The sequence below is a fragment of the Bos javanicus genome, chromosome 9 (assembly GCF_032452875.1).
Source record: "Bos javanicus breed banteng chromosome 9, ARS-OSU_banteng_1.0, whole genome shotgun sequence".
NCBI lineage: Eukaryota > Metazoa > Chordata > Mammalia > Artiodactyla > Bovidae > Bos > Bos javanicus.
The window spans coordinates 86883213-86896394 of NC_083876.1; the positions used below are offsets into that span (position 1 = coordinate 86883213).

Below are 13182 nucleotides of genomic sequence, written 5' to 3' on the forward strand. Positions count from 1 at the left end.
AGGATATATGTAAAAATTCTATAAACATTTCCTTAAAGTGCACTTTAGATGAAAGCTTAGAATTTAAGCTGCATGCTGAATTCTCTTAGGGTCTCTAATGTTGACAAAGGTTGGTTTTTGCAGTAGCAGAAAATTCTAAAATTGGTATTGAAGAAAATGTGTAGCTAAGTTATTACTGACTTCTCTGCTTCACTTGCCCTGAGTTTTCTGGTTTGTGCTTGTTTTTAGAAAGTGCCATATTTAACTCCTTCTCCTGAAGCAGGCTTTGCTGAACTGCTGAGCCTTGGCAGTGGGCGCCTTTGAGGCTTAGGAGTGCCTCAGGATTCTGTCGGCCAGCTGCCATGCTGCCTTCTTTTGGAAATACTTTAACGGTCAGCAGAGAAGATCCTGGGGAGCTTCTGAACCCCGAAGGCACCTGCTACCACCGCTCAGTGAAAACTGCTTCCGATGCAGAAGCAGGTAAACAAGTCTCGAGAAAGCAATACTGGAAAAAACCTAAAAGCTAAAAACTAAAAAAAGACTGTTTTAATTAACATTAGGTGATAGTGTAAAGAGTAAATAGAAGTACTTTATTAGTCTCTTAAGTTCCTCTGGTTGCTCGTGCCAGTTTTTTTTTTTAAGGTGCCAAAAATATGATGTAAGTTAATTTGCAATGATTTTGCATATTTTATGATATATGGAAGCTTATTTTCTTTTTATGAATCTGAAGGGAAAAACATCATAAATGTATCAAGTTAATGAAATTCTTCCCTAACTAACTATATGGGGGAAGAAATTTTTAGAAATAGTGGGACCGTTGTACTGAGCACAAATAGCCTTTGGCATGAGTATATTTTCTAATTTTAACTGTGCATGACAGTACTCTCAAGTACAAAATGTTTTTATTTCTTGAGATCATAAACGTGAAAATAATTATTATGAAAAATAATGTATGGATGCTAGAAAATGAATTACGTGGAGCATTTCATGTGTTTTTGCAGCTGAATGTATCAGTAGTTCTCTTCTTCTTTTGCAGGGTTCCAAGCAACAATCAGTGCTCCACACATGGTAAGTTAACGTTGGTCATTTGGGTGCAAATGGATCACGTTTTTCCTCTTAAGAGTGCTTTCTTCAGTAAAAAATGGTTATAAGAACATTTTAAACTTCTAATCATAATCAGTTTTATTATTTTATTTGTAACGAATTAATTATTCTTATTCTTAATACAAGATGTGGAGAAGGAACTCTTTCTGGTAAAAACTTTCGTTAAAGTTTTTGGCGGTTGTCATTGGTATCTAATCATGTAAAAAGTAGATATAAAAAGTAGTTATTTATTTAGCGATGAGTTAATTAAGGGAAAGAATATTTTAAAAATATAATGACCATGGACTTCCTTGGTGGCTCAGTGGTAAAGAACCTGCCTGCAAATGTAAGAGACATGGATTCAACCCCTGAGTTGGAAACATCCCCTGGAGAAGGAAATGAAAACCAACTCTAGTATTCTTGCCAGGGAATTCCCGTGGACAGAGGCAGGCTACAGGCCATGGAGTCGCAAAAGAGTTGAACAAGGCTTAGCAACTAAACAACAAATGGCATTTCTATGCTTAACATTTTGAGGAACTGCCAAACTGTCTTCCAAAGCGGCTACATCATTTATAGTCCCACCAACAACCTATGACGGTTCTAATTTCAGCACTTCTTTTCACACTTGTTATTGTATGTTTTATTTTATCCATCCTAGTAGCTATGGAGTGGTATCTCATTGTGGTTTTAATTTGCATTTCCCTAATGATGATGAGATTTCAAATTTCAGGATATTTCAAATCCTGAAAGATGATGCTGTGAAAGTGCTGCACTCAATATGCCAGCAAATTTGGAAAACTCAGCAGTGGCCACAGGACTGGAAAAGGTCAGTTTTCATTCCAATCCCAAAGAAAGGCAATGCCAAAGAATGCTCAAACTACCGCACAGTTGCACTCATCTCACATGCTAGTAAAGTAATGCTCAAAATTCTCCAAGCCAGGCTTCAGCAATACGTGAACTGTGAGCTTCCTGATGTTTAAGCTGGCTTTAGAAAAGGCAGAGGAACCAGAGATCAAATTGCCAACATGTGCTGGATCATTGCAAAAGCAAGAGAGTTCCAGAAAAACATCTATTTCTGCTTTATTGACTATGCCAAAGCCTTTGACTGTGTGGATCACAATAAACTGTGGAAAATTCTGAAAGAGATGGGAATACCAGACCACCTGACCTGCCTCTTGAGAAATCCGTATGTAGGTCAGGAAGCAACAGTTAGAACTGGACATGGAACAACAGACTGGTATATTGTCACCCTGCTTATTTAACTTCTATGCAGAGTACATCATGAGAAACGCTGGACTGGAAGAAGCACAAGCTGGAATCAAGATTGCCGGGAGAAATATCAATAACCTCAGATATGTAGATGACACCACTCTTATGGCAGAAAGTTAAGAGGAACTCAAAAGCCTCTTGATGAAAGTGAAAGTGGAGAGTGAAAAAGTGGGCTTAAAGCTCAGCATTCAGAAAACAAAAATGGCATCCGGTCCCATCACTTCATGGGAAATAGATGTGGAAACAGTGGAAACAGTGTCAGACTATATTATTTTGGGCTCCAAAATCACTGCAGATGGTGACTGCAGCCATGAAATTAAAAGATGCTTACTCCTTGGAAGGAAAGTTATGACCAACCTAGATAGCATATTCAAAAGCAGAGACATTACTTTGCCAACAAAGGTCCATCTAGTCAAGGCTATGGTTTTTCCAGTGGTCATGTATGGATGTGAGAGTTGGACTGTAAAGAAGCCTGAGCACCAAAGAATTGATGCTTTTGAACTGTGGTGTTGGAGAAGACTCTTGAGAGTCCCTTGGACTGCAAGGAGATCCAACCAGTCCATTCTGAAGGAGATCAGCCCTGGGATTTCTGTGGAAGGAATGATGCTAAAGCTGAAACTCCAGTACTTTGGCCACTTCATGTGAAGAGTTGACTCATTGGAAAAGACTCCGATGCTGGAAGGATTGGGGGCAGGAGGAGAAGGGGACGACAGAGGATGAGATGGCTGGATGGCATCACTGACTCAATGGACATGAGTCTGAGTGAACTCCGGGAGATGGTGATGGACAGGGAGGCCTAGTGTGCTTCGATTCATGGGGTCGCAGAGTCGGACACGACTGAGCGACTGAACTGAACTGAACTGAATGATGATGAGCATCTTTTCATGTGCTTATACACTGTTTCTACATCTGCATTTGATGAACCTCAAAGTCATAGGTTTGAAAGTAACTACATTTTCCAAAGTCTTAATATTTTCCAAAGTCTTAATTACAGAAAAATATGAAATGATGTCCTGGTAGCAATGAGCATATTTAGTATCCAGACACTGAATCCCAAATACCACTAAAAGAAATACTAGAGCTTCATGGAGAAGTGACTAAATTTCGGAAAGTGAGGAAGTACTTAAAGTCTACTGGGGTATTATCAGGAGGACATGGGAGCAGATTTAAAGAGACTCCCAGAAACCAAATTGGAGACAATTTGAGAATCAAAAAACGGTAGATAATGAAGATAATGGATAGTAACACAGTGAATTCAGAAAAAAAAACAGGATGGAAAAGATGAAAAACAGAAGAATGTCAATTAATAAATGTGGAAAGAATAATAGAATTTTAAAAATCAGTTCTTTGTAATTATCAATGTAATTGTTGAATTAGGCAAAGATCACCAATTAATCTAAACCATTAAGAGGAAAGTTGTTGGGGAACAAAAAACATCCTTGTAGTCTCAAATTATTATTTGACATATTAATTACAAAGAGATAGCTATGCCCTGAAAAATAGAGTGATCTAGCCGTTACTACATTTACTAAGTTGTTCAGCTAAGCAAGTCCAGTGGTGAGATGGCTCAATGTTCTGTGCATCCTGATGTGATGCAGTGGGAGGTGCCCTGCAAGCTCTGTGTGGTGTTCTTGCTAAAGTTCTTTGATTTAAATCTAATCATGTGGAAATTGACACATCTAGAATGTGTGGGTAGTATGTCGGACAGTTGGGCAGGGCTTTTAAAAGAAGTCAGTGCTCTGATAGACCAAGAAAAGTGGTGGATGGAACAGAAGAATGGGGCAGAATATTCTGGAATTGGCATTTGCAAAGCATGAACTTCGAATGGATTGGAGGGAACAGCTGTAAAGGAGATATGGGGGACAACTGAGGAAACCAGTGTGATGTGTATGTTGATACTTTGTTGTTGTTCAGTTGCTAAGTCGTCTCCCACTTTTTAAACCCATGGGCTGCAGGCTTCCCTTGAGTGTTGATACTAAACAGATGATTTTCTTGAGTGTGGTAAAGGAGATGTGGTTGCAAAGAAAAATGTCCCAGTTTGCTTTTTTTGGCAGGTACATGCAAACGTATTTAGAAGTGTAGTATTATGATGTCCACAGCATATTTTCAGATGGTTTGATAAAATAGTTTGGCCCAATAGAAACAGTTGATGACTATATGAGGAGAAAAGGGTGTTATGTGCGTTTCCTGTGGGTTTAAAATTTTTCTGTGGGCTTGAAATTTTTCATAATTATTAAAAATGAGTTTTTTAAAAAACTTAAATTTTAGATTTAGAGATGAGCATGGATTATCCAAAAGAATATTAGCTATAGTGATAAAAGCATGAAAAAAGCTGGTAATTGCGATCGAAGACCTTGACATTTTAAATCTGAATAGGATTTTAATCAGAGAAGGCAATGGCCCCCACTCCAGTACTCTTGCCTGGAAAATCCCATGGACAGAGGAGCCTGGTAGGCTGCAGTCCATGGGGTTGTGAAGAGTCGGACACGACTGAGTGACTTCACTTTCACTTTTCACTTTCATGGATTGGAGAAGGAAATGGCAACCCACTCCAGTGTTCTTGCCTGGAGAATCCCAGGGATGCGGGAGCCTGGTGGGCTGCTGTCCATGGGGTCGCACAGAGTCGGACACGACTGAAGCAACTTAGCAGCAGCAGCAGCAGGATTTTAATAATAGCTTAGCATACTCTCTTTTAAAAAAACAAATTTTATGCAAACCTAGTACTGAAAAAAAATTTCTGAGTTTCTTTTGGTGTTAAGTTGGGATAGTACTGCCTATAAATTAGGGATTGGCACCTTCAATCCTTCCTAGTCCTTTCATTTTTGGACTCAGGGAAGTCCAGCTGTTACAGGAGTTATTTTGTTTCTTTGATTATTTCAGCCAAATATGACACTTGTTATCTTATTAATGGGTTTATTAAACTTGCAGGGGATACTGATTGTTTCAAAATATCTGATAAAAGTTACAGACATCCTGAAGAAAGTTCACAAACTTTCTCTTAATTAGAGATTCCATTCTTCCTGCTAAGCCTCTTATCTAAAAACAATAGCTTTGACTAAATAAAATGTTTCTAGTAGTTTCTTCAGTAAAAGTTATACCAGTGTGTCTCATAGAAACCTCATTAATTAACACTTCCTTGTTCCACTGGTTGATGTACATAATGGTAATTCAAAGATAGTATCCCACTCTATCTTTTTGAAACATCAAAGAAAGATAAGGTTAGTGAGATTTTTGAAATTTTTGAAAGTCTCAAAACTTACAGAGTTGCAAGTATATTATCAAGAACCTTTCTTTCTTTACTCCATTTGAACATATGTTGCTGAAATGATGCTCCATCACTCTTGAATACTTCAGGATGTAGTATATTTCCTATAAAGGACATTCTCCTATACAACTACAATATAGCTAGCCATCAAAACCAGGACATGAACATTGACACGTTAACTCCCATTTAATCTTCAAACTCCCTGTAAGTTTTTCCAATTGTCCTTATGATATCCTTTATAGCAATACTTTGAACATTTAATCCAGGACTCTTTCATAGTGGTTTTCACTCATTAGGCAAGAAGCTCTTTGCAAAAGAATCTATATGAAAAATGGAAAAAATCAGTTTACTATAACTCTTTTCCCAAACACAGTAGCCACAGGTCTACATTTGCGTGTTGCTCCTAAATAGGTTTTGCAGAACCTTAATTACTTTCTGGAACACGGTTTCAAAATCCTCAAATTGTATGAGGCTGCATCTACTAATAGCCTTTTCCACTTTTTGTGTTAATTGTGGGAAAAGATAGCCTCAATGTCTTTTAAAGAATTTTTAATATGGAAAATTTCCAACACCACACATGCAAATAGGATAATATAATGAACCCTCATGTAGCCAGTCACCCAACTCCATTAATTACCAACAATGTGCTAATCTTGTTTTATATAGTTATTTCTCTTTTACTGAAATATTTTAAAGCTGTCTCAAACATAATATCATTTTACCCGTAAATCGTATAAATCGGAAGGATTAAAAGCACAACTACAATACCATATCATGCCTAACAATGTTCTTTAGTATTATCTTATACCTAGTCCATGTTCAAACTTTACCAGCTGTTTCAAAAAATTCTTTTATAGTTGATTTGCTTAAATCAGGATCCAAACAAGAGGCTTATGTTACACCTTTTTAATCTTTTAAAGTCTCTTTTCATTTTAATAGTCTCCCTTTTGAAAATGCCATTTATTTATTGACAAAATTTGTTCATTTATCCTATAGAAGTTCCCATATTCATTAAATGATTCTTAGCCATATTTAACTTTTTCCTTTTTTTTCTTTTCAAGAAAATTTCCTAATGGTTCTTCTGTTCATCACATTAGGAGGTACATAAATGTTTGTACCACCCACTTTTAGTGATTGGAGTAAATAATATTTTCAAAGTTTTTTTTTTTTATTAAATTGCAGAAACCCAAAAGTGGCTCAGACAGTAAAGAGTCTGCCTGTAGTGTGGGAGACCCGGATTCGATCCCAGGGTCGGGAAGATCTCCTGGAGAAGGAAATGGCAACCCACTCCAGTATCCTTGCATGGAAAATTCCATGAATAGAGTAGCCTACAGTCCATGGGGTTGCAAAGAGTTGGACACGACTGAGCGACTTCACTTTCACTTTTGCACAGTGCACACATCTTAAGTGTACAGCTTGATGAATGTTTACGTGTCTACATATGTGTAACCACTACCAGGTCATTTCCTGCACTCCAGAAGGCTCCCTCAGTCAGAAAGGCTTCTTTTCCTAGTCAACCTCCATCCTCTAGGTAATCAGTATTCTGGCTTTTATCAGCTAAGTTAGGGAGTTTCTATTCTGTCCTCCATTTTGAATGGTACCTATATCTGATGATTAAAAAAAATTTTTTTTTTAATTTTGACATAATTTCAGACTTACAGAAATATTCTAAGAATAGTACAAATAATTCCCAGATAAAGTGTTAGCATTGTACTACATTTGATTTATCATTTATTCTCTCTCTCCTTCTCTCTCCCTCCCCCTATTTATATGGGGGGAGGAAGATATATATGTATATGAAATATATATATTTTTTTATGAACTCTGTAGGCGTAATTTGCAAACAGAATGCTCTTTATCTTTAAAAATAGAACGTTCACCTAAATAACCATACTACAGTTGTCAAAATCAGGAAATTAACATTGATACAACACTGTTAGCTAATTTACAGACCTCATTTAGATGTTATCAGTTGTTCTAATAATGTCTTTTAAAGAAAAAGAAGGTTGCAGATCAGGAGTTTCATTCAATTGCCATGTCTTTTTAATCTGGAATAGCGCCTTAGTTTTTTTCTTTTATAGTATTGAAAATGTTTATGAATACAGGCCAGTTATTTTATAGATTGCCTCTCAATTTAGGTTGGTCTGATTTTTCTTCCTGGTTAGATATGTTATACATTTTTGCCTGAAATATTGCAGATGTTATGTAATGTCAGAGTGTCCCATTTTTGGTGATACTAACATTAATCATCTGATTGAGGTAGTGTCAGTCAAGGTTCTCCACTAAGAAACTTCTAACTCCATTGTAAAGTTATTATTTTTCCCTTTTGTAATTAATGTGTCTTGGGCAAACACTTTGAGAGTATTTGCTCATCAAGTGATAATATACTAGTTTCAGCATCCATTTGTGATTTTTGACTTAATCAGTTATTACTGAACTGGTTGCCAAATGGCAGTTTTCTAAGTTCAATATTTCATCTATATTTGGAACATTTGGGAACAGTTTCTCCCTATCCTCCGTTTATATATGTGTAAAGGGATATATTTACTTACTGTCACTATGGATTCATGGATGTGTATTTTTATCAACCAAGATCTTATAGTGAATGTGCTTATTGCTACTAGATCAATGATTTTTAGTAGTGAACATACCAGGCATTTAAAGACAGCTTTTGAGATACCATTTATTAATTCTAACCTCATATTTTGGAAAAGTACTAAAATGTAAGTTCATAAAGAGGATGGAATAGAGAAGTCTTTATTTCTTGGTTTGATCCAAACCTTAACCAATGACTTTATTTGATATGTAATTTATACTGTAAACATAAACATACGTATCCTTTGGCCCCCTTACTTCTACCTCTAGCTATTTATCCCATAGATATACTTTACAAGATTATTAAAAAGATTATTATCTTATGGCATATTAATACCTTTTAAGAATATTTATCTATTTGTTATGGAAGATTGAAGCTAACTTAAGTGTCTCTCATTAGGCATATTTGTTCTTATAATACATTCATACAAACATACACTCCTTTAAGATATATTTATAAATACATACATATTTGCTTACATACGCATAAAGTGAATATGTTTGAAAGGAGTCAGTAGAAACTGGTAACATTGGTTGCCTTTAGGGAGTGAGACTGGTTGGGGAGAGGGGTGGAATGGAAACCTTTCACTGTAAATCTTTTTATAGCTTTTTACTTTGAAATTGTTAAATTTTAAATATTCACATACTGGAGATCTAAAATTATGGAAACACTTTAAGCACAAGAATTTTAATCAAACTAGGATGTTCTTACATAATTCCTCTGTAGGTGTAAGTATGTAATATGTTATGTTTTCATTGTTTTGGTAGATGACAGTAGTGGAAAAATTGTTGAGAAGTTTGCAGCTTTATTCATATGCCATGGTATATATACTTTATAGAATCTTGGGAAGAAAAATGAATACTTGCTTTGTTTTCTTTTGGCAGCATGCATATGCACTAGAACTTCTATTTGATCAGTTGAATGAAGGAGCTAAAGCTCTTGATGTAGGATCTGGAAGTGGAATCCTTACTGCATGTTTTGCACGTATGGTAAGAGCTTTATTTACTATTCTGGCCCCAACAGAAGCATATTATATGATTTGGCCATGTATTTTTTTCACTAGCAGTTTTTGAGAGTTTTCTTTCTTTTTAAATTCTGTTGAGATAGCAGTTAGAATATGTGTCACCTAGGATTTCTTTTTGTTGTGGTGGTGACAGAACATTCAGTTGAACTCTGGCAGAACTAGAAGGGAATTATTTGGTTATATCATGGAAAAGTCTAGAGGTCTTTCTGGCTTCTTGTATGGCTGGATTCAGAGAAAGATCTCAAGTTGTTATGGACAGTGAGTTTCTCTCTGGTTCTTGGTTTGACTTGGCTCTCCTCCACAAGTTCTCTGTATTCTCAGATATGCTTTTCTCTTGTGATCACACAGTGGCAACCAAGAGCTCCCAGACTTCATTCTTGTAAGTTTTCATTTGGCAGAACCAGCCTGATATCCAAACAATAGGTTTATTAGGATTGAGGGAGAACTCTTTTTACATTAAGAAAAATGAATGCATTTTTATTTTATTTTATTATACTTCAAATTTCATCATCAGAGGCTTATCTGATAATGACTATTCGGAGTTTGAGTCTGGAGGCCCACTCAGGCACCTTGGAGTAAAAGTTTATCTGTGCTCAGATAATCAAGTCAAGTTGATTAAGAAAAATCTTATACCTGGAGTCCAGCTTGGAAGGTTATGGTCTAGTTAAGGTAGCATTTATGGATCCTTTTTGACTAGAATCCATTTAATTTGCTGTCAATATATAATTGGCAGACTATTAGAATGTAAGCTCCAGAGTGGTGGGAATTTTTTCTGAGTTTTTTTCATTGATGTATCCTAAGCCTCCAGAACAGTGCCAGGCACACAATAAGAATTCAGATATTCCTTTTCAGTTGTTTGACTTGGGCTGCTGTCTATGGGGTCGCACAGAATTGGACACAACTGAAGTGACTCAGCAGCAGCAACCCTAACTAATGGGATGTAATTAAATACTAGAAATGGTGTTTAATTAATGGCTTGTTTTCTGTATTTGACTGTTTACGTTTTCAGAGGCATTATCATTTTTTTAAAAGTCATTTTATTTCTCAGTTATCTTTTTGAAAATGATACTAATTAATGTTTTTCACATGTTTACCATGTGCTGGTCAGTGTTCACAATACTCTTCATGTATTCTCTTATTAGTTCCTCATGTCATTTATGGGGTATGTACCCGCTTCCTCCTCACTTTACAGCTGAGGAACCTGATTGATAGAATAACTTGTCAAGGTTATATAGTTGTAAGTAAGAAATTTAGATGTAAACCCAGATAGTCTGACTTCAGAGTCTTTATTGTGTTAATTTCATTCTACAGTTAATATTTATGTTTAGGGTCTTTTAATATTTTTACTTATTTTTATATTTCCCACATGTGGCAGTAGAATCAGGTATAGAAATTCCTATAAAATTTTTTATGTATCTGTAATATTTAAAGTCACACTTTCAATGGAATTTAAATAAAAAGTGGTTGCACTAATAACTACCATTTAATATTGGTAGCTAAGTCCCATTTCAGGATTCTGGGTATAAAAATTAGAAACTGAAGGAAGAAAGATACCATTTTTCTTAGTATTGTAAATTTTTAAAATTCTAGTTTTATAATTACTGAAGTATCATTATTCATTTAGGGTTATGGCTGAGAAAGTTATTGTCAAATAATCTATAATAGACTGAGTATTTAACAATCAAATTAGAGACTTAAACTGTGTATTTGTCCTGATTTCTCATTACTAAATATAACTTTGGATAAAGAAATATTTTATTGACACCTTAGAAAAACTAAGACCAATGAATTATTGAATTATTCTCACTTCCAGGTTGGACCTAGTGGGAAAGTCATAGGAATTGACCACATTAAAGAGCTAGTAGATGACTCAATAAATAATGTCAGAAAGGATGATCCAATGCTTTTGTCTTCAGGGAGGGTGCAACTGGTTGGTAAGTATCAGAAAACTTTGAAAATTTCCTCTCTGGAGAATTTTTATTTTCATAAAAATCCCATGCAAGTGACATAATATTCAGAGCTAATTATTGCTGCTGCTTTTTTTTTTTTTTTTAACAATCACTTTTAAGTACTAAGCAAGAAAATAAATTACTCTAAAATGTTACACTGGTTCTACCTTGACCAGGGGTGACATGACTATTAACCATTTCAGAAAATGTCATGTTGAGTTCTTTCTTCATTACTTTTTAAAGAAGTAACATCAAAGTAATCAGTGTTGAATATAGAAAATGTAAACGGTACACAGAGGTATGTAAGATAAAGAAAGCCTCTCTTTTTCCTCATGTTTTTCAGACATATAAAAATGTGTATGAATAAATTGTACACACACACACACACACACACACACACAGTTTTTTTGGAGAAGGCAATGGCACCCCACTCCAGTACTCTTGCCTGAAGAATCCCATGGATGGAGGAGCCTGGTAGGCTGCAGTCCATGGGGTGGCTAGGAGTTGAACACGACTGAGTAGCTTCACTTTCACTTTTCACTTTCATGCACTGGAGAAGGAAATGGCAACCCACTCCAGTGTTCTTGCCTGGAGAATCCCAGGGATGGGGGAGCCTGGTGGGCTGCCGTCTCGGGTCGCACAGAGTCGGACACGACTGAAGAGACTTAGCAGCAGCAGCACACAGTGTTTAGATTGACTTATACTCTACATATTGTTCTTTTGTTTGCTTTTTTCCATTCAGTGGTATTTGTGGACACACTTCCATGTGAGTATGTTTTATATTGAGAGAAATAACAGACCTCAAAATATGCAGAAAATATAAATGTGAAGCTTAACAAGCACCTGTTTAATCACCACACTGATCAAGAAATGGGACATTATCAGTACCTTGAAAGTCCTCTGCTTTCTGTTCCCTCACCATAACTACTTCCCTTTTCCCTAGTGGTAACTAGTAACATTACTTTTAGGCATTTACTACCTAATTGCAGTTCCATAGATGATGTTCAATATCTTGAATGTTAGCTAAATGGAATCATACAGTACATATTCTATGATGAATGACTTTTCATTCATTGTTAGGTTTGTAAGATTCATCCTTCTTTTTGCATGATAGTTAATTTTTATTGCTGTATAGCAGTCAATTGTAGCAACATTACCAAATTTTTTTTTATTAATGCTACTGTAGATGGATATTTTGGGTTGTTTCTGATTTAGAGATATTCACAGTGCTGCATATTCACAATGTACGTAAGTCCAGATGCTGATATACACTCATACAAACACTTATTTCTGTAGGTGTATTATTACAGGTTCATAGAGTGACCATAGATACTGCAAAAGCTGTTTTTTGAAGTGACTGAACCAACTTACATTCCCATCAATAGTATATCAAGGTTCCTATTGCTTCACATCACAATCCCGATACTTGGGATTACTAAATTTTTCTCTTACCCACTTAGTGTATGGTAGTATCTCTGTGGTTTTAATTTTGTATTTTAATATTAATCAGTGAAGTTGAACACTTTTTCATATGTTTGGCCATTTGGATTTCCTCTTTTGTGAAATTTCTATTCAGATATTGAGTTATATTTTTCTTTGATTTGTAGGACTTTTATACACTAACCTTTTGTCTATTTATACATACTGTAAATCTCCCACTCTGATATGTCTTTTTACTCTCATACTGTTCTTTTTGATAATTAGAAATTCTTAATTTTAATATAGTCAGACTTACCCATTTCTTGTAGTGTTTTTTATATCCTGTTTAAGGTACTCTTAAATCATGAAGATACATCCTTGAATTCTTTCTCGGACATACTGCCATTTTAACTTTTTACATTTAGACCTTTGATCTTTTTGACGTTCATTTTTGTGTATTCATGAGGTGTGGGGGTCCAAGTATCTATTTTTTCTTTGAATTATCCATTGTCCCAGCATCACTTAGTTAAGTGATTTTAAAAAGATCTGTCCTTTCTCTGTTTTAAACCTCCTGTAATTCTTCACACTGGGTAATTCT

At 35.5% G+C, this 13182-nt stretch overlaps 1 protein-coding gene across 4 annotated transcripts in view; it reads left to right on the forward strand.

Annotated features, from left to right (window-relative positions):
• PCMT1 (protein-L-isoaspartate (D-aspartate) O-methyltransferase) overlaps window positions 1-13182 on the forward strand; it is a 43145-nt gene that overhangs the window by 15215 nt on the left and 14748 nt on the right. For all 4 annotated transcript variants that reach the window (XM_061428276.1, XM_061428277.1, XM_061428275.1 and 1 more), the window contains exons 3-5: window positions 1016-1047; window positions 9077-9181; window positions 11030-11150. In XM_061428276.1, the coding sequence (XP_061284260.1) occupies window positions 1016-1047; window positions 9077-9181; window positions 11030-11150 (258 nt within the window). The remainder of the gene's footprint in view (window positions 1-1015; window positions 1048-9076; window positions 9182-11029; window positions 11151-13182) is intronic.